Below are 18,956 nucleotides of genomic sequence, written 5' to 3' on the forward strand. Positions count from 1 at the left end.
AACTCTTGGTTTTGGCTCAGGTCATGATCTCAGGGACATGACATGGGGCTGTGTGCTCAGGGCTCAGCGGGGAGTCTGCTTTTCTCTTCCTCTTCCTCTTCCTCTCCCCCTGCCTGCGCTCTCTACCTCCAAAATGAAAAGTCTTTAAAAAAAGAAAGGTCAGAGGCTCAATTCCATTCCTAGTTTAACTACTGCTGTCTCTGACTTCAATACTACTTCATTGCTGAGTCTTGATTTCCTCACCTATAAAATGCAATAAGGGTTTTGTGAGATATGGAGATAACACAATCCAAGCACCAAACCAGTGAATACATCTTGTCTTAAAGTCTGGTTTTGTCATCCCAATTAGATCATGAATTTGCTGAGGGCCTGGTACAGATCAGGCCTAGTATCATACACCACTAACTTTCTGCCTCTCATAGAGGACTCAGGCCTACATAGGCACAACAGCACAGGAAAATGTTAACAAAATAATTTATCTTGGCTCCCAGAACTAAAAAATACCTACTGACACACACTCACATACAGGCTACCTTCTAATTGTCACTGTTTTACATTTTTACTTATTTTAATACTCATTTTGATACATTAGAAGTAATTCTACTTTGGACACCTGGCTGGTTCATAGAATAGAGCATGCGACTCTTAATCTTGGGGTTGTGAGTTTAAACCACACACTGAGTGTAGAGATAACATAAATAAAATCTTAAAAAAAAAAAAAAGAATTCTATTTTGTGCATCTTTATGGTTCATTTTCCACTTTGAGCTATAATAAGTAGAAGAATTAAAAACGAATCACATGAGTTTTCTAAGTCATAGGATCTGAGCTCAAGTTCTAGCTCCTTAGGCAAGCCTTGTAAGCCTACTTCTTCATTTATAAAATGAAGACAGAACCACCTTTCTTGTACAGTGGGGAAAAATATCTTTTCAAGTATTTTGTTAATTATAAAATGCTATGTAACTATTAGTATTTTGAAAAACAGTCAATGTTGAAAATATAACAGACTATCATGACCACAAAATCATTCAGAAAATCTGTCTTGTGGGCTTATGTGCCTGTGTGTATCTGCAATTATGTGCATACGTCATCAATGTCTGCATCTGCATCTGTTGCTACGGCAACAACAAAAAATAATGTCAGATGTTTAAAGTCCCTAATCATATCTATTCTCACTTATCAATTATCTTTTTGAAAAAGTGAACAACCATATTTCCGGAACTTATCCAATAGTAGCAATCTCTTGGAGGTTTCCCAAGTAAGTCCAAGAAGGGTTCAAAGTTGACTCAAAGCTCAGTTCTAACCAGGGGAAAAAACAACTGCAAATCAGACACCAGCGTTGGATAATCTGTTTCATACATCTTCTACTGCCCTCCCTCCATACTCTATTTCTTGCCAGCAACTTCCTATTTTCAGTCTGCCTAGTTAAAAACACTCCCTATACAATTTTACAATCATGTTCTGTCTAATATGAGGAGCATAAATGAAGCCTCATCTAGGCCATAGGACACTATTCAATAATGAGATTAAAACCTCATTTTTTTTAATATTTTTTTTAATTTTTATTTATTTATGATAGTTACAGAGAGAGAGAGAGGCAGAGACACAGGCAGAGGGAGAAGCAGGCTCCATGCACCGGGAGCCCGATGTGGGATTCGATCCTGGGTCTCCAGGATCGCGCCCTGGGCCAAAGGCAGGCGCCAAACCGCTGCGCCACCCAGGGATTTTAAAACCTTTTAAAATCTTTTAAAAAAGATTTTTATTTATTCATGAGAGAGAGAGAGAGAGAGGCAGAGACACAGGCAAAGGGAGAAGCAGGCTCCACACAGGAAGCCTGACGTGGGACTCGATCCCAGGCCTCCAGGACCAGACCCTGGGCTGAAGGTGGTGCTAAACTGCTGAGCCACCCGGGCTGCCCAAAACCTCATATTTTAGAGTTCAACATATCTGGATTGGAACCTACCATGTGTGCCATGGACAAGCTATCTAACCCTCCTAGAGCCATGCTATACACACTTATAGGAGCCACTAGCCAGATCTAGTTATTTAAATTTTAATCCTAATTTAATTAAATTAGAAATTTAGTTCCTCCGTCACATTAACCACATGTCAAGTACTCAGGAGCCACATGTGGCTAGTGATTACTGTATAGGACAGTGTAGATTTATAGAGCATTTCCATCCTGGCAAGTTCTACTGGGCACAGCTCTGAAGCCTCACTTTCCACTAGGGTAAACTGAGATGACAATACAGATATCTTACATAATTGGGAAGATTAAATGAAGCATGCATGTAAAGCTTTTGGCACAGTGGCAGGCATAGAGCATATGCTCAATTAATGGTAGCACTTCACTCCTTTGGCCTAGAAGGCCCACACCCTAACATTTGCCCTCTAAATCTCTCTCTGGCTCAATGTCAACCTTTCCTTGAAGCCTTTTACAACAAAGTAGAAATAAGCTATCCCTTTCCTGAATTTTTTTTTTTTAAGATTTTTATTTATTTATTCATGAGAGACACAGAGAAAGAAGCAGAAACACAGGCAGAGGGAGAAGCAGGCTTCTGTGGAGAACCTGATGCGGCATTTGATCCCAGGACCCCAGAATCATGACCTGAGCCAAAGGCAGACACTCAACCACTGAGCCACCAAGGTGCCCCCTTTTCTGAATTTCTAAAGTCCACTCTTCCTCAAAACTTTTTTATGGTACTTTTCACATTCTGCATTGCATACTATCACATATGCAAATATCCGACTTGCCCTAAAACCATAGGTTCCTTGGGGCAAAGACTGCTTCCTACTTGTCTTTTTATTCAATTGTCAATGGTCTATGCAGCCCATTAATCTGTTCATACTAGGCCTAGTGAAAGTACACAAAATAAGAAAAATATACAAACCTTCCAAACTGCAAAGGAAAATTCTTCTTAATTCTATGGAAAAGTTTCTCTCCCGTGTCAAGTTCAACATAAAAATATGCTGCTCCTGGCTGTGCAATCTAAAGTAAAGAGTTGTATGAGGACATATCATAATGCTTTAAAAATCTAAAACCTAGTTCATCTCTTATAGGCTTTTATTTGGCAAAGAATTCAGTCTAGAAGCACAAGAAAAAGGATGTGAGCAGTACAGATCCCAAGCCACTTAATGGAATACAGTTAAAAAGCCAAACTACCAGATAGCACAAAGATCCTCCCAGTGGCACCCATCCTTCAAAGTTCCTGCCTTGGGAAATTTCTCATTTTTTTGCTCTTCCCAGGAATGCACTGAGGCATTGCTGTAGTATCATCCCCATCTCCAGTCTAATCAGTACTCCATGCTCTGGGTCCAAAAGGTCCACCTGCCTATTTAACATTTTTGGGATGCTTTGCTAGTACCTCAGGCTCAATATGTCAGAAACCATTTTTACTTTTCCCTGAACATCCTTCTCCTCCTATTTCACCTGCTTGATGTCAGAGTGCTCTGGGATTTCCAACAGCTCAATCTGTTGCTGCTCTGCCTGGGTAACGAAGGCATCTTTAATGTCATCTGTAGTGCAGCAGCTGAGTGGCACAGGAATGACCTGAGGGGTGGGGGGAGAGGTGGGCAGATAGGAGAAAGTCTTTCTTTGTACAGGTCCTTAGGAGGTCATGCCTCCTGCATGGTCCCTGAGAAGCAGCAAATTCATCACAGGGGTGGAGAAATACCCCTCAGCAAAGATTCTCCTCAGGCCAGCCAGGTTTGTTAGCCTGTCTGTAAGGACTTAAACTTATGAGATCGCTTGCCACATGTGAGAGCCAATGCCTAATGCAGGAAAGGCTAGAGAGAGATATCTGTGTCATCAAGCCTTTGCCAGCTCCTATGTAATATATGTGGCAGAGTCAGGCCCATTTGAAAATTTAACAAATGTGCCAGAAAGAAAACCACCACAACTACAAACCAATTATCCATAAACAATCTCCAAATTTCTGAGCAGATAGCTCCATCAAGGCTCTGGGACAATTTCTCATCTCTAAGACTTCACTCGTGCTGGTGAAATAATACCCACTCATCACATAAATACCCACTCTCTTCCACCTCCATCTATCAAGGCCCAAATCCTTCTTGAAACCCTCAAGTACCCAATTCCTTACTATCTGTGCTAGCCCATTCATACTGACCATGTACTTCCCTGTGCAATCTCTGGATTTATCACCAGGGACTCTTAAACCTTTAGAGTAAACATTATTCAAACATTAATGGGAAAATTGGTATTGAGTACTTTAAATATTTAAAATTCAAATATTTAATTTTAGATTGGAATTATATATTTAAATATTATTGATATTATTTAAATACTTGTCAATATCTAGGTCCCCACAGGGTCCTTCCAAGTTCCTGGGTAAAGACCACCTACCTGTAGCTGGAGGTGATGACTCTTATAATTTCTCTCAAATAGAACACACCGTTTTCCTCGACTCTTAAAGAACCGCCTCAGTGTCACCTTGTACTTCTCCACCTCTTCTACCACCTCTGTTGAAAGCTCCACCACTGACTGGTAGTGCCCAATTGGTAGGATGAGGACATGGTCATCAGATAAGCCTCCTTTGGCCAGGGCAAGGTAGCACTAGAGAAGAAGCACACAGAATCCAGACATCAATGCCACATGTATGATTCTTGAGGGAGAAAAGTCTATACAAAGAGTGAGCATGAAGGTGTGAAAAAGTGCTCGAGAGGCTATCAACAGAAATTCTCGGACCTTAAAAAACCTGGTTTTAGAGGTTATAATAAGAACCCGATGAAGAATAAAATTAGATGCAACAAATTTCTATTAAATGAACTGGGAGCAAATGAATGGCATGCCATAAGGCTCTTGGCTTCAGACACGCCAAAGCTGAAGAAGACAGGAAAAACAAATAGTTGGTTTTTCCCTCCTAGGCTCCAAACTTGGAAACAATTTTTCAGTTACTATTTCCTTCAGCCACAGTAAGATCCCACTTGATTTCAAAATGACCACTTTCCCTATGATAACATCGAATCCCACACCCCACCCCTGAATACACACTCTGGACTCACAAAAAAGGCAAATATGTCATAATTAGCATTCAGCATCCCTGCAGCCTTAAGCTGCTCCCTAACCCATACAAAATGAAAGCAAACATATCACCTAATGGGATCAAAGAAGAAGGAGAAACCTCAAACTCAGACATACCCAAAGAAGTAGAAAACTATGGCTCTCAATGGTCGAGGTCAGCAGCTAAAAGGAACTAAAAATATTTCTGTCAAAACCAACACATGCAAGATGGCTCTACACTCAGACACTCTTTGAAGGGAAAACACTATGAGTAGAGAAATGGACAGTGAATATCAACGCAGGCAAATGAAGATACTAGAGCTTTGGAAAAAATCCAACATTTCCTTTTAGTGTTGTGAGTTCAAAGTCAAGACTGAAGGAAGGAGTCATTTATCATCAACACTAAAACCATCCAACAGAACGACAGAAGAGGTATCTAAAACAATCTAAAGCATGATCAGCCTTGATTTACTTGACATAAAGGACAGAGCACATCTACCAACTTAATCTGCCAGATGACTGAAGTTCATCAAAACCTCATAAACACTAAAACATTTTCTTAATTTTTACAATACCTATTTTTTTTTAAGATTTTATTTATTTATTCATGAGAGACACAGAGAGAAAGAGAGAGAGGCAAAGACATAGGCAGAGGGAGAAGCAGGCTCCATGCCGGGAGGCTGATGTGGGACTCAATCCCGGGTCTCCAGGATCACGCCCTGGGCCGAAGGCAGGCGCTAAACCACTGAGCCACCCAGGGATCCCCTACAATAACTATTTTTGATTGTATGTTTTTAAAATGTTACTCTTGAAGCCTCAGTCTTTTAACCTTTTCTTTATGTCAAAGGGTCACTGCCATAAATATCAGTTTTTATATTATAATGTTCAGTGAGGCTATTGAAGGTTTCTAGTGCACACTAAAGAGCACCCCTCAACCCCAATGCAGTACCTCCCCTCAACCCCAAAGCAGTACCCAATGCAGTACCTGTTCCCAGTTCTTGGGAACAGTTTCACACTTGCCCAATATCCTCCTTCCCTTTCAATTTCTCATCTTCTAGGGTTTTATATTTGAATTACCTCTAAAAATGTAGAAATAAAAGACCCGAATGAATGTTTCTTCCGTAAGTAAAATGTATGAATTTTGCAACAATTATTTTGGATTCTTAGCAGCCTTTCTCTCCTTTTACCAGTTTGTGGCCATGGGCCATTAGCATAGTTCCTTGTATATCCCTTGAGGAAGGCAGTGCCAAGACAGAGAAAGCCAAGACAAAAAAGTAGTGAAAGCAGATGAAAAGGAATGGTTGCAGGGATGGGATTCTAAACTCTCTACCAGGGCAGCCCTGGTGGCGCAAGCAGTTTAGCGCTGCCTGTAGCCCGGGGTTTGATCCTGGGGACCCTGGATCGAGTCCCATGTCAGGCTCCCTACATGGAGCCTGCTTCTCCCTCTGCCTGTGCCTCTGCCTGCCTCTCTCTCTCTCTGTCTCTATGAATAAATAAATAAAATCTTTAAAAATAAATAAATAAATAAACCCTCTACCAGATACCCAAAGGTCCCAGGGGTTTCTAAGAGGTTTCTACCAGACAAAGGATAATGTAGGTAAGTGTAGACTTGAATACTAGGTAGGCCCCTACGCTAAAATTTTCATGTGGCCTCCTACTTGGGGTGTTGGGCTGGGCTACAGACCAGACCTAAGATATTTTTTGCCCCTGTAGCTTCAGGTCTAGAAGAGAAGGAAATAGGTTTCCTTTATCATCCTCTAGTCTCATACCCTGGGCTAGATAACCCCAGGCAATTAAAAGGTGAATGGCAAGTAAAGGTTATTTCTCCCTGAGGCCTCGAGCAGCCCTGAGCTAAGTCACCTATTCCAAACCTGTCTTCCCCTGTGTGCCATTTTGAACTACTGAAGCTTCCCCAACAGAAGGCAATCCAAAGCCTGCCTATCATACATGCTGTGTGGGAGAAAAGAATGGCATAAACTAATCTAAAGAGGAAAACAAGGTCCAAGAGAGATAATCTAAGAAGGACATTCTTATAAAACCAAAAACTTTTCAAGTTTGCTCTTCTTCCTACTGAAGAGTTCATCCATAGACTCCATGGCCCAATTAGGTCACAGGCCTTGACCCCATTACTGCTCCCCCGAGGGACAGGGGTGTGCCAATAATCAAGACATAAAAATTTAAATGTAGAAATCTGGGACTCTTCAGTCTGAAACTATAAAGGCAGAAAGGGATGTGACTTAAAAAGGGTACAATGATGAAACTCAGGCTCTGGTCGGTCTATGGGAGGCCACAATAAGGGGCTCTATGATTGTGAGGATAAGTTGAGGAAATGCTCACCCTCAGAAACCAAAATTAGAATAAATCAATGAAAAAGAGATTAAAGTATCTATTTGCAGAAGCACTATACACTGAGAAACCGGTCTATAAATATTTCCATCAAGAGCCATGGGAAACAGCCAATTCACAGGTGACTACAGGGCAACTGTATCCCTGAAAATTAAGCTTTCTTCATTTCCAAGTGAATGAAAAGGATAATGATCTATCTAGATCCCAGGAAAATGAGAGTCAAAGATCAGTGTTATTCAATACCTAAACAAGTCCTGCCCAAGGAAAAGCATCCAGAGAACTCTGAAATGGGACTTTACTGTGAGACACATATAATTCATCAGTTTTCCACAGCCTGAATAAAATCATCCTCAGGATCATCCAGTTCTTTGATTCAGTGCTTACCAAGCAACCTTTCAATTATTATCCTGAGTTCCCAGTTACCCACACTAAGAATGTAGATATGGATATTCTTGTCTTGGGATGCTATATCCTCTATTACTAGGCAAAATTGAGAATTTATCACTTTAGTCTTTCATATAATTATTTAATATGAATTAGTCCTCAACATTATAGATAAAAATTAATAAACTCAGGTTTCTGAATCTGAATACAGAAAAAAAGAATATCATCAGTTTTCACCCAATGTGAGTATATAGGCAACAGAGGACTCCCTTTTTAGTACAAAGAAAATCCTTTTTTAAATAGTGAGTAATTAATGAAAGCAACTCATCACCTCTAATTTGTATGAACTAAAAAAGGTCAAGAAGTATATGAAGGCATCACCCTAGGAGATACACCTATTTGTTAGAGAGGTAGGAAAGGAAGGGGCACTCTTGTGAAACTGGCACAATGAAACCTTAGGAGAATTACAATAATAAAAAACACAGACAATAACAAATGTTGGAAATATAGGAAAACACTCCTACATTGCTAGTGGGGATATAAGATGGTACAGCCATTTTGGAAAATAGTTTGGCAGCTTCTTAAAATATTAAGCATAAATTTTCTAGCAATTCCATTGGTAGGTATCTATCCACAAGAAATGAAAACACGTATCTACACAAAGACATGCGTGCCAATGTTCACATAGCTGCATTATTCCTAATAACCATAAAGTGGGAACAACTCCAAAGCTCATCAACTGATAAATATATAGAATATATAAAAAGGAATGAGGTGTTGATGCATGCTACGTGAATGAGCCTCTAAAATATTATGCTGAGGGCAGCCTGGGTGGCTTGGTGGTTTAGTGCCACCTTCGGCCTAGGATGTGATCCTGGAGTCTCAGGATCGAGTCCCGCGTCAGGAACCTGCTTCTCCCTCTGCCTGTGTCTCTGCCTCTCTCTCTCTGTGTCTCTCATGAATAAATAAATAAAATCTTTAAAAAAAAAAATATTATGCTGAATACAAAGAGCCAAACACAAAGACCACATGTTTTATGACTCCATTTGTATGAAATGTGCAGAAAAAGCAAACCTATGGGGACTGAAAGTGGACTAGTAGTCCCTTGGGGCTCAGGATGGGGACAGGGATTCACAGTAAATGGGCATGAGTGAAGGACACGTTCTAAAACTGTGCTATGTGATGGCTGCACAACTTGGTAACCTTACTGAAAACTGACAAATTGTACACTTAAAGTGGATAAATTTTATGAAATGTAAATTCTAACTTTATTAAGTTAATGAAAAACAAATAAATAAGGGTGTCATTCTCTGTAAAAGGTCCACAGAAGTAACTCACATGTGTGCCGATGTTGACCACCAAATGCTTTTCCACTTCAGGGCTCGCAAGGCAAAACCAACAGGGTCCTGGAGGCTGAGCTTCATATGGAAGAAAGCAGATGTTACTGTGGTCCAAGCACTCCAGCATATAATCACCCTACAGAACTCAGTCTTATCTGATCTTCATACCTTGCAAAGATTGGTATACAGCACTGCCACAAAGGGCTGGCTCTGTTGTGCTTCTACCATAGCCCCCCACCCGCATGACTACTATCAATGAAACTGACCTCTGAATTTGCAACCAATTCACGGGTGGATAACCACAAGCGATGACCACATACTGATTAAAGTAGCATCTAAATGGCAACAATGAGCTAGATGTCAGGAGTCCCAATTCTAGCCCCAACTATGCCACTAGCCAGCCATATGGCTCCGGATAATAAGTTTATGCCACCAAGGTCAGCTTCTTCAACTTTGAAACAAGGGGAAGAAAAAGGAGATATCAATGAAATAACTTTAAATTTGTTTTTACCAGTTTGATTACACTATTACTTCATGAACCTTACTGGTTTTGTAGGCTCTTTACCTCATATGTTTTATAGACACGGGCTTTCTTCATAGTTCTTTCAGGAATAGCCTCAGATATCCTCAAAATCAAGCAATCTCAGTAGTATTTATTTTTGGTTTTAATGACCATTGTACTATTTTCCTTTTCCAGAAGAGGCTCCCTTAGCAATGTCATGTCCCACACAACATCTGAAATAAGTTATTACTCACATAGGAGACCTCAGGAACCGAGGTACTTACGAGGTTTGCGAGGCTGCTTTGGATGAGGAGACTTGTTATCTCTGCCTGTAGACGAACGCTTCCTTCCCTGCTTTTCATTTAAATCAAAGAAAAATTGACAGGCTGATTCTTCCTGGAATGGCCAAAGGCAAAAGAGCAAATGTTATTAAACTAATCTTTAGACAAGAAGCCAACCATTCACATACAAGGGAACATTCCTGCCATGTCATTATCTATCTTTCCTCCCAGTCCTTTCTGCCTATTCTAGATAAGCAAAATATCTTTCTAATCCTGATGCCTGCACTCAGTCATACTTCTCAATACTTACCTAAAATACTACCAAATCTATCTTTTTATAAAAGCGAGTTAAAATTCAAGTTATAGAGTAATTCTTGCCTTTTCCTTTCTCTCTCAATAGGGTCTTAGTGTAGTCCTACAATTTCCCAGGTCACATAAGTCTAACTTAATTAAAAAGATGAGGAGATTGTTCAACAAGAAAAAACTCTAAGAAAGCAAACCATGCATACCAGTAAGGGAACTTGACACTCGTTTTAGTGAGGGAAAAATTAGTTTCAGAAAAGTTTGCTATTAAGAAATTTCTTGGGGATCCTTGGGTGGCGCAGCGGTTTGGCGCCTGCCTTTGGCCCAGGGCGCGATCCTGGAGATCCGGGGTCGAATCCCACGTCAGGCTCCCGGTGCATGGAGCCTGCTTCTCCCTCTGTCTATGTCTCTGCCTCTCTCTCTCTCTGTGTGACTATCATAAATAAATAAAAATTAAAAAAAAAAAAAAAAAAAAAAGAAATTTCTTCACAGTGAGTCCTATTTACTTGCTAGCACTCATTATAAAATCACAAATTACATTGCTACAAAGCAGTTGGATCCTTGCCTGGAAAGTTAAAAACAGGGGTACCTGGGGGCTCAGTTGGTTAAGTGTTTGACTCTTGATTTAGGCTCAGGTCCTGGGACTGAGTCCCACATCAGGCTCTGAGCTCAGCAGGAAATCTGCTTGAGATTCTCTCTCTCCCTCTCCCTCTGTCCCTTCCCCACTCATTCTCTTTTTCTCTCTCCCACTTTCCCTCTCTAAAATAAATAAATCTTTTTTTTTAAAGATTTTATTTATTTATTCAAGAGAGACACACAGAGAGAGGGCAGAGACATAGGCAGGGGGAGAAGCAGGCTCCATGCAGGAAGCCCAATTGGAGACCCGATCCTGGGACTCCGGGATCATGCCCTAAGCCAAAGGCAGACGCTCAATCACTGAGCCACCCAGGCATCCCAATAAATAAATCTTAAAAGAAAAAAAAAAAGTTAAAAATACTCAACTTTAGATAAAGACTTTTAACATGTATAACTCCATCACATAAGCGAAGTGTAGACAAAGAAAGACAAAATATGAAACTGAAAACTAAATTGAAATAAAAAAATGCTGAGCTTACTTGAAATCTACTAAGGCTTTCTAAACACCATCATGATTTCCCAAGGAGAAAAAGATTTAGATTCTAGGGATTAAATTGGTCTTATGAGCCAAACTATAACCAGGAAAAGTGTACATTTAATGGGCAATCCTGCCCAGAAAATGCCACCTCTGAAACAGAACACACCTCAGGAGCAGAAATTTGCTTTCCCATGGATGCTTCCTTCCCAGATTTTCTGTAAGGGTTTTCAGTAACATCTGGAGGCTGTTTTACCAGCTCTGCTGTCTCCATTAGTTTCATGGGAACAATACTGAATGCATAAAGATACTGTGAATAAAAACCCCAAACATAACATTAGGAGAAATCCTGTTTATCCAAATGTAATCACATATTTTATTCACAGAAGCTTCAGAAACTGAGTTAAAGAATAGCAACTGGCCTGTTTGTGACTCAGAGAACACACAGTAAACCAAATATCAATTTAGTGATCTCTGCAGAGGCTAACCAAGGGCTGATAAAGTCACAAGCAATGAATCAAAACCCTAGCCCTTACAAAAATCAGCTTTTACACAAAACAACTGTCATTACAAGCCCCAGGAGAGACTTGTTCCATAACCCTTGAAGACAAAATGCTTCTATCTCCAGTCCTTTATCTTTGTGTATTTTGTCAACAGAACTGTGGCACTGCCATTCTTTTTCTGTAATGAAAACTAAATTGGACACCTTAATGTTTCCCTCTGATATTACGCAATTTCTTCTGCATATGCTGATGAGTTTTCTTAGGGACTAGTAGCAAAGAAGTAAATATTCATACAGATTATCTAGATTCTCACACTAATGGAACAGATAATGAAAACTTTAGAAGAGATATAAATAGATATTTAATCTCAGTGCTGATCAGAGAAATGCAACAATTAATAGTGATACACAATCTTTCATCCATATCACTGGCAAAAAACTTTAATAAAAATTTGACACTACCCCATGAGAATACAGACAGAAATTAAAAAACAAACAAACAAACAAACTTACACTGTTGGAAGGGATGTAATACAGAACAAAACTCTGAGATGAATTTAATAATGCTTGCCAAAATTTAAAATGTCCATATTTTTTTACTGTAGTATGAATTGCATAGGGCTGAAGCTAACATGCCCCTGAGAGTAAAGCAATAATAAAATATTTCTATAGTGAAAATATTGTGAGTACTACAGGGTCTTGAAAGGGCAGTAAAAAACTCGCAAATCTAAACTTGCTAAGAACACATTGGGCTTCAAAACTTAAGATATAATGGAAAAAACAAAGTATGTATTTGTTATCTTTTCTCTGCACATTGTTTATGACATGTTACAGAATAATCTTCACATAATTTATCTCTCTATTCTTCCCTGGCTTGATTGTTCTGTCTGTGGCTGTCTCAATCTATAGCATCCTGCTTTTGGTCCTGGAGAATCAGAAATGCTCACAGGGATATGAGAAAAATAACATACTTTTCTGGTATATTCTCTTTCATTCATCTGTACGGTTTTCCTGTACAAAGATAGATTCCAGGTATCACTAAGATTTCTCAAAGCCAAGGAGGGGTTACATGAATCCTATAAAGGCTATTATTTCCACTAAACGAAGGTGCTAAAAGAAGCAAAGCAAAAGTACCATCTGAGGGCAAACTCATGAATACCTACAAAGACAGCCACACAGGTATGGGAAGAAAGGAACATCACTCATTTGAAATTTTGCCTTGGTTCCACTGGGCCTATTGTTTTCAAACCCCTCTTTAAAATCTCCTACAAAGGAATCAAGGAAACCTAACCTTTCATTACCATATCTTCACAAAGGAGTCACTGAAGAGTTAGGACCTTGGAGAAAATATCTGAATGCTAAATTGGCAAAAGAAACATTTATCAGGCAGACAGTGAATATTAACCTACCACCAAACACTCAAATCTTTACCTTTTTCTTTTCTGGATTTCCAACATTCGCCAGAGCTATGAACCTGGTGGCATGCTGTGCATTTTCCTGTAGAACGATGTGGTTTCTATAAAATATTTGACAACAGGTCACCAAAAAACTTTAATCTTTATTTACAATTATGAAATATGTGGACTCCATGGGACCATGAGAGAGCTAAGCCCATCACCATCAGTAATATAATCTCAGATGTCACCTATAAATCCAGTAGGATAATCATCCCTACTTCACAGGGATATTGTTAGGAAAAAATGAGATCATATATCTGAAAAGCACAAAAACCCCAACATTTGGTGTTAAAAGAGTTGCAAAATTGGCAAAATGACGATTATTGTTGAATGTAGTCGGGGGTGGGTACAGGAGGGTTCATTATACTATTCTCTTTTTTTGTGTGTGTAATAAAAAGCTGTAATAGGGGCTACAATAGGGTGGCTCAGCAAGTATCTAACTCTTAATTTCAGTGATGGGCATGGAGCCTGCTTAAGATTCTCTCTCTCTTTTCCTCTGCCCCCTGCTCCTTGAATGTTCTTTCTAAAAAAAAAAAAAAAAAAAAAAAAAAGCTATAATAATGCAAACCAAATAGAAATAAATCTTAAGAGGAAAAAATATGCCTCAAATAGTAATTTATAGCATGAATTCATTTTTCTAGGAAAAATAAAAAATATGATAAATGAATATGCCAAAACACTTTTTTGAGCTTTTCTATGTTTTACAAGTATTCTACATTGAGCAACTTATTTATAATTAAAAGAAAAAAGTTATGGAATTATATATATTATTTTTATTTTTAGTGAGCTGACTGTTAATACAGATACCAACCCTTGGAGCTCTTTCCTTAAGATACAAAAATTTCCTGAATCTGTCACAAAATATAATTTTATTTTTAAAATCTAGCATAATACCATTTTATATAAACAAATACACAAATACTTGTTTTATATTCACATTACTGAAAGGAAATAAGCCAAAATTCAGTTTATCTGTTATAACCTGTTTCTTAAAAGAGAGGAAGTACATTTATAGTTGGTAAATGGGACATGTTGGTAAATGGTAAATGTCAGTACAAGGTAAAAGTCATGTTCTTTCATATGCAACTTTTAAAATGATTGAAACAAGTTTACTCATTATTAAATAGAAGATTTAACAGTACATGAATACATTAAGGAAAAACAGCCGAATACCTGACAGAAATGTCTTTCTTTAGTTTAAGTAGTGACTAGAGCGGTGGCCTCAAGAACTGCTAATATTTCCCACTGTTAGGCTACCCAGGTGTGGTAGGCAAAATAGCTCCCCAAAAATGTCCACGTCCTGATCCCCATAACCTGTGAATGTTAGCTTACACAGCAAAGGGGAATAAGGTGACAAATGGAATTAATCAGTTGCTAATCAACTGACTTTAAGATAGGGAGATGATCTTGGATTATCTGGGTAGATTCGACATAATCACAAGGGTCCTTAAAAGTGAAAAAGGGAAACACAAGCCTACCTCAAGAAGAAAAATCACAAATAAATAACCCACCCTTATACCTGAACGAGCTAGAAAAAGTAGAACAAACAAAACTCCAAACCAGTAACAGGAAGGAAATAATAAAGATTAGAGCAGAAATAAACAAAATAGACACTAAAAAAAAAAAAAAAAAAAAAAGGGAACAAGAACAGATCAATGACAAGTGGGTATACACACCACTATACTAACGAGGAGAACCTAAGGACAAATCAATGAAACCAGAAGCTGATTCTTTGAAAAGATCAAAAAAACTGATAAACCTTTAGCCAGATTCATCCAAAAAAAAAAAAAAAAGACTCAAACAAGCAAAATCAGAAATGAAAGAAGAGAAATAACCAACATTACAGAAATACAAAGGATTAAAAGAGAATATCATGAAAAACTATCTGCCAGGGCACTTGGATGGTTCAGTCAGTTAAGCATCCGATTCTTCATTTCAGTTTAGGTCATAATCTCAGGGTCATGAAATCGAGCCCCGCATCAGGCTTCCTGATCTGCTGGAGTCTGCTTGAGATATTCTCTCTCCTTTCTCTCTGCCCCTCGCCCTGCCTCACATGTGCACCTGCTCATTTGCTCACTCTCTTTCTCAAATAAATAGATAAATAAATAAAATCTTTTAAAATAAAAGAGAAACTATCTACCAAAAAATTAGACAATGTAGGAGAAATCGATAAATTCCTAGAAACACAAAGCCTCCTGAAACTGAATCAAGAAGAAATACAAAATCTGAATAGACTGATTACCAGCAATGAAATTAAATCAGTGATCAAAAAAACTCCCAACAAACAAAAGTCTAGGACCAAGGCTTCACAGGTAAATTCTACAAGAATTAATACCTATTCTTCTCAAACTATTCCAAAAAACAGAAGATGAAAGAAAGCTTCAATTCATTATATGAGGCCAGCATTACTCTGATACCATAACCAGGTAAAGACACTACAAAAAAGAAAACTACAGGCCAATAACTCTGATGGACATAGATGCAAAATTTCTCAACAGAATATTACCAAATCAAACCAACAATACAATTAAAAAAAAACCACTCACCACGATCAAGAAGAATTTATTCCTGTGATGCAGGGAGTGGTTCAATATTCACAAATCAATCAATGTGACACATCACATCAACAAGAGAAAAGACAAAGCCACTGGATCATTTCAATGAATACAGAAAAAGCATTCAACAAAGTTTAATACCCATTTATGATAAATACCCTCAATAAAGTAGGTTTAAAGGGAACATACTTCAACATAATAAAGGTCATATATAAAAAACCCATGGCAAACATCATATTCAATGGGGAAAAACTGAGAGCTTTTCCCCTAAGGTCAGGAACAAGACAAGGATGTCCAATTTCACCACTTTTATTCAACATGGCACTGGAAGTCCTAGCCACAGTAATCAGACCACAAAAAGAAATAAAAGGCATACAAATTGGTAAGGAGAAAGTAAAACTTTCACTATTTGCAGATGACATGACACCATACAAAGAAAACCCTAAAGACCCCATGAAAAAACTACCAGAACTAATAAATGAATTCAGGAAAGTTGCAAGAGATCTGTTGCATTTCTATACACTAGTAATGAAGTACAAGTTAAGAAAGAAAAATTAAGAAAACAATCTCATTTACAATTGCACCAAAGATAATAAAATACCTAGGAATAAAAATAACCAAGGAGGTGAAAGACCTGTACCCTAAAAACTATAAAACACTGATTAAAGAAACTGAAGATGATGCAAACAAATGGAAACATATGCCATGCTCATGGATTGGGAGGACAAATATTGTTAAAATGTCCATACTACAGATTTAATGTAATCTACAGATTTAATGCAATCCCTATCAAATACCGATAGCATTTTTCACAGAACTACAACAAACAATCCTAAAATTGGTATGAAACCACAAAAGACCTCAAATAGCCAAAGGAATCTTAAAAAAGAAAAAACTGGAGGTACCACAATCCCAGATTTCAAGACACACTACAAAGCTATATTAATCAAAACAATATACTACTGGCACAAAAATAGAGACACAGATCAATAGACCAGAAGAGAGAGCCTAGAAATAAATGCACGATTGTATGTTCAATCAATCTTTGACAATGGAGGCAAGAATATGCAATGGGAAAAAGACTGTTTAACAAAGGGTATTGGGAAAACTGGACAGTTACATGCAAAAGAATGAAACTGGACCACTTTCCTATACCATACACAAAAATAAACTTAAAATGGATTAAAGACATAAATGTGAGACCTGAAATCATAAAAATCCTAGAAGAGAACACAGGCAGTACTTTCTCTGACACTGGCTGTAGCAGTGTCATACTCGTTTTTCTAGATATGTCTCCTAAGGCAAAGGAAACAAAAAACAAAATAAACTATTGGGAATACATCAAAATAAAAAGTTCCTGCACAGCAAAGGAAACAGTCAACAAAAAGACAACTTACCAAGTAGGAGAAGATATTTGTAAATGATGTATATCCAAAATATATAAAGAACTTAGACAACTCAACACCAAAAACATAATCCAATTTTAAAAAGGGCAGACTATATGAACAGACATTTCTCCAAAGACAAACAGATGACCAAAAGACACATGAAAAGATGCTCAACATCACTCATTATCATTCATGCCTACCTCACACTTGTCAGAAGGGCTAAAATCAAAAACACAAGAAACAAGAAGTGTTGGTAAGGATGCAGAGAGAAAAGAACCCTTGTGCAATGTTGGTGGGAATGGAAGCTGGGACAAATGTGGAAGTGTGGAAAACTAGTATGAACGTTCCTCAAAAAACTTAAAATAGAATTACCATATGTTCCAGTAATTCCACTAATAGGTATTTACCCAAAGAATATGAAAATATTAATTTGAAAAGATATATGCACTTCTATGTTTACTGCAGCATTATTTACAATAGCCAAAATATGAAAGCAATCCAAGAATCCACTGATAAATGAATGCACAAAGAAGGTGTGATATATGTATACAATGGAATAGCACCTAACCATTAAAAAGAATGAAGTCTTGCCATTTGCAACAATATGGATGGAGCTAAAGGATATAATGCTAAATGGAATAAGTCAGTCAGAGAAAACAAATACCAAATGATTTCACCCATATGTTGGAATTTAGGGAACAAAACAAACACAAAAAAAAGAGAGAGACTCAAAACTATAAAGAACAAACTGGTGATTGCCAGAGGGGAGGTGGGTGGGGGATGGGTAAAAGCAGTGATGGGGCTTAAGCTTATACGTACTGCAATGAGCACTGAGTGATGTATAGAACTGCTGTATCACTATATGATACACCTAAAACTAATATAACACTGTATGTTAATTTTACTGGAATTAAAAAAAAAAAAAAGTGGAAGGGGGAAGTTGAAGTGCCAGAGGGAAAAGTGAGTACAGAAGAAAGTAAAAGTGGCAAGATTCAACCAGAATTATTGGCTTTGAGATGGGGCAAGAGGGCCATGAACCATGGAACGTTAGCTGACCTCTAGAAACTTTCTTTTTTTTAAAAAAAAAAAAGATTTTATTTATTCATGAGAGAGAAAGAGAGAGAGAGGCAGAGACACAGGCAGAGGGAGAAGCAGGCTCCATGCAGGGAGCCCAATGTGGGACTCAATCCTGGGTCTGCAGGGATCAGGCCCTGGACTGAAGGTGGCGCTAAACCGCTGAGCCACCAGGGCTGCCCTCTAGAAACTTTCAAAGGCAAGAAAACAGATTCTCCCTCAGAGCCTCCAAAAATGAAAGCTCCAATTCAAATATTAAACAATTCACCCATCTAAAGTAAAATACTTGATAGTTTTTAGCATATTCACATTATTTGCAGTCACTCCACATTTCCCCTCCAACTAGGCTTGGCAACCACGGCTCTACTTTCTATCTCTATGAATTTGCCTATTCTTGACTTTTTTAATGTTCTTGATATTTTGTATAAATCCAACCATACAATATATGGTCTCTTGTGCTTAGCTTCTTTGATTTGGCATAATGTTGTTTTTTTGTTTTGTTTTGCTTTTTTTTTTTTTTAATTTTTTTTTTTTTTATTTATTTATGATAGTCACACACAGAGAGAGAGGCAGAGACATAGGCAGAGGGAGAAGCAGGCTCCATGCACCGGGAGCCCAATGTGGGATTCGATCCCGGGTCTCCAGGATCGCGCCCTGGGCCAAAAGCAGGCGCCAAACCGCTGCGCCACCCAGGG

General features: G+C 38.3%; 1 protein-coding gene and 1 non-coding gene across 6 annotated transcripts in view; both read right to left on the minus strand.

The window, feature by feature from the left end:
• CWF19L1 (CWF19 like 1, cell cycle control) overlaps positions 1-18,956 on the minus strand; it is a 29,391-nt gene that overhangs the window by 800 nt on the left and 9,635 nt on the right. For 4 of the 5 annotated variants that reach the window (XM_038578517.1, XM_038578520.1, XM_038578518.1 and 1 more), the window contains 7 exons: positions 13,219-13,303; positions 11,455-11,595; positions 9,875-9,986; positions 9,087-9,166; positions 4,362-4,571; positions 3,429-3,548; positions 2,890-2,987 (listed from right to left, as the gene is read on the minus strand). In XM_038578517.1, coding sequence (XP_038434445.1) covers positions 2,890-2,987; positions 3,429-3,548; positions 4,362-4,571; positions 9,087-9,166; positions 9,875-9,986; positions 11,455-11,595; positions 13,219-13,303 — 846 coding nt within the window. The remainder of the gene's footprint in view (positions 1-2,889; positions 2,988-3,428; positions 3,549-4,361; positions 4,572-9,086; positions 9,167-9,874; positions 9,987-11,454; positions 11,596-13,218; positions 13,304-18,956) is intronic. The other variant, XM_038578519.1, reaches the window with a different exon arrangement.
• Positions 3,752-3,899, minus strand: LOC119866653. The gene has a single exon (XR_005380825.1). It is a non-coding gene; the product is annotated as a small nucleolar RNA SNORA12 (small nucleolar RNA).

This window comes from Canis lupus, chromosome 28, assembly GCF_011100685.1.
Source record: "Canis lupus familiaris isolate Mischka breed German Shepherd chromosome 28, alternate assembly UU_Cfam_GSD_1.0, whole genome shotgun sequence".
NCBI classification, from domain to species: domain Eukaryota; kingdom Metazoa; phylum Chordata; class Mammalia; order Carnivora; family Canidae; genus Canis; species Canis lupus.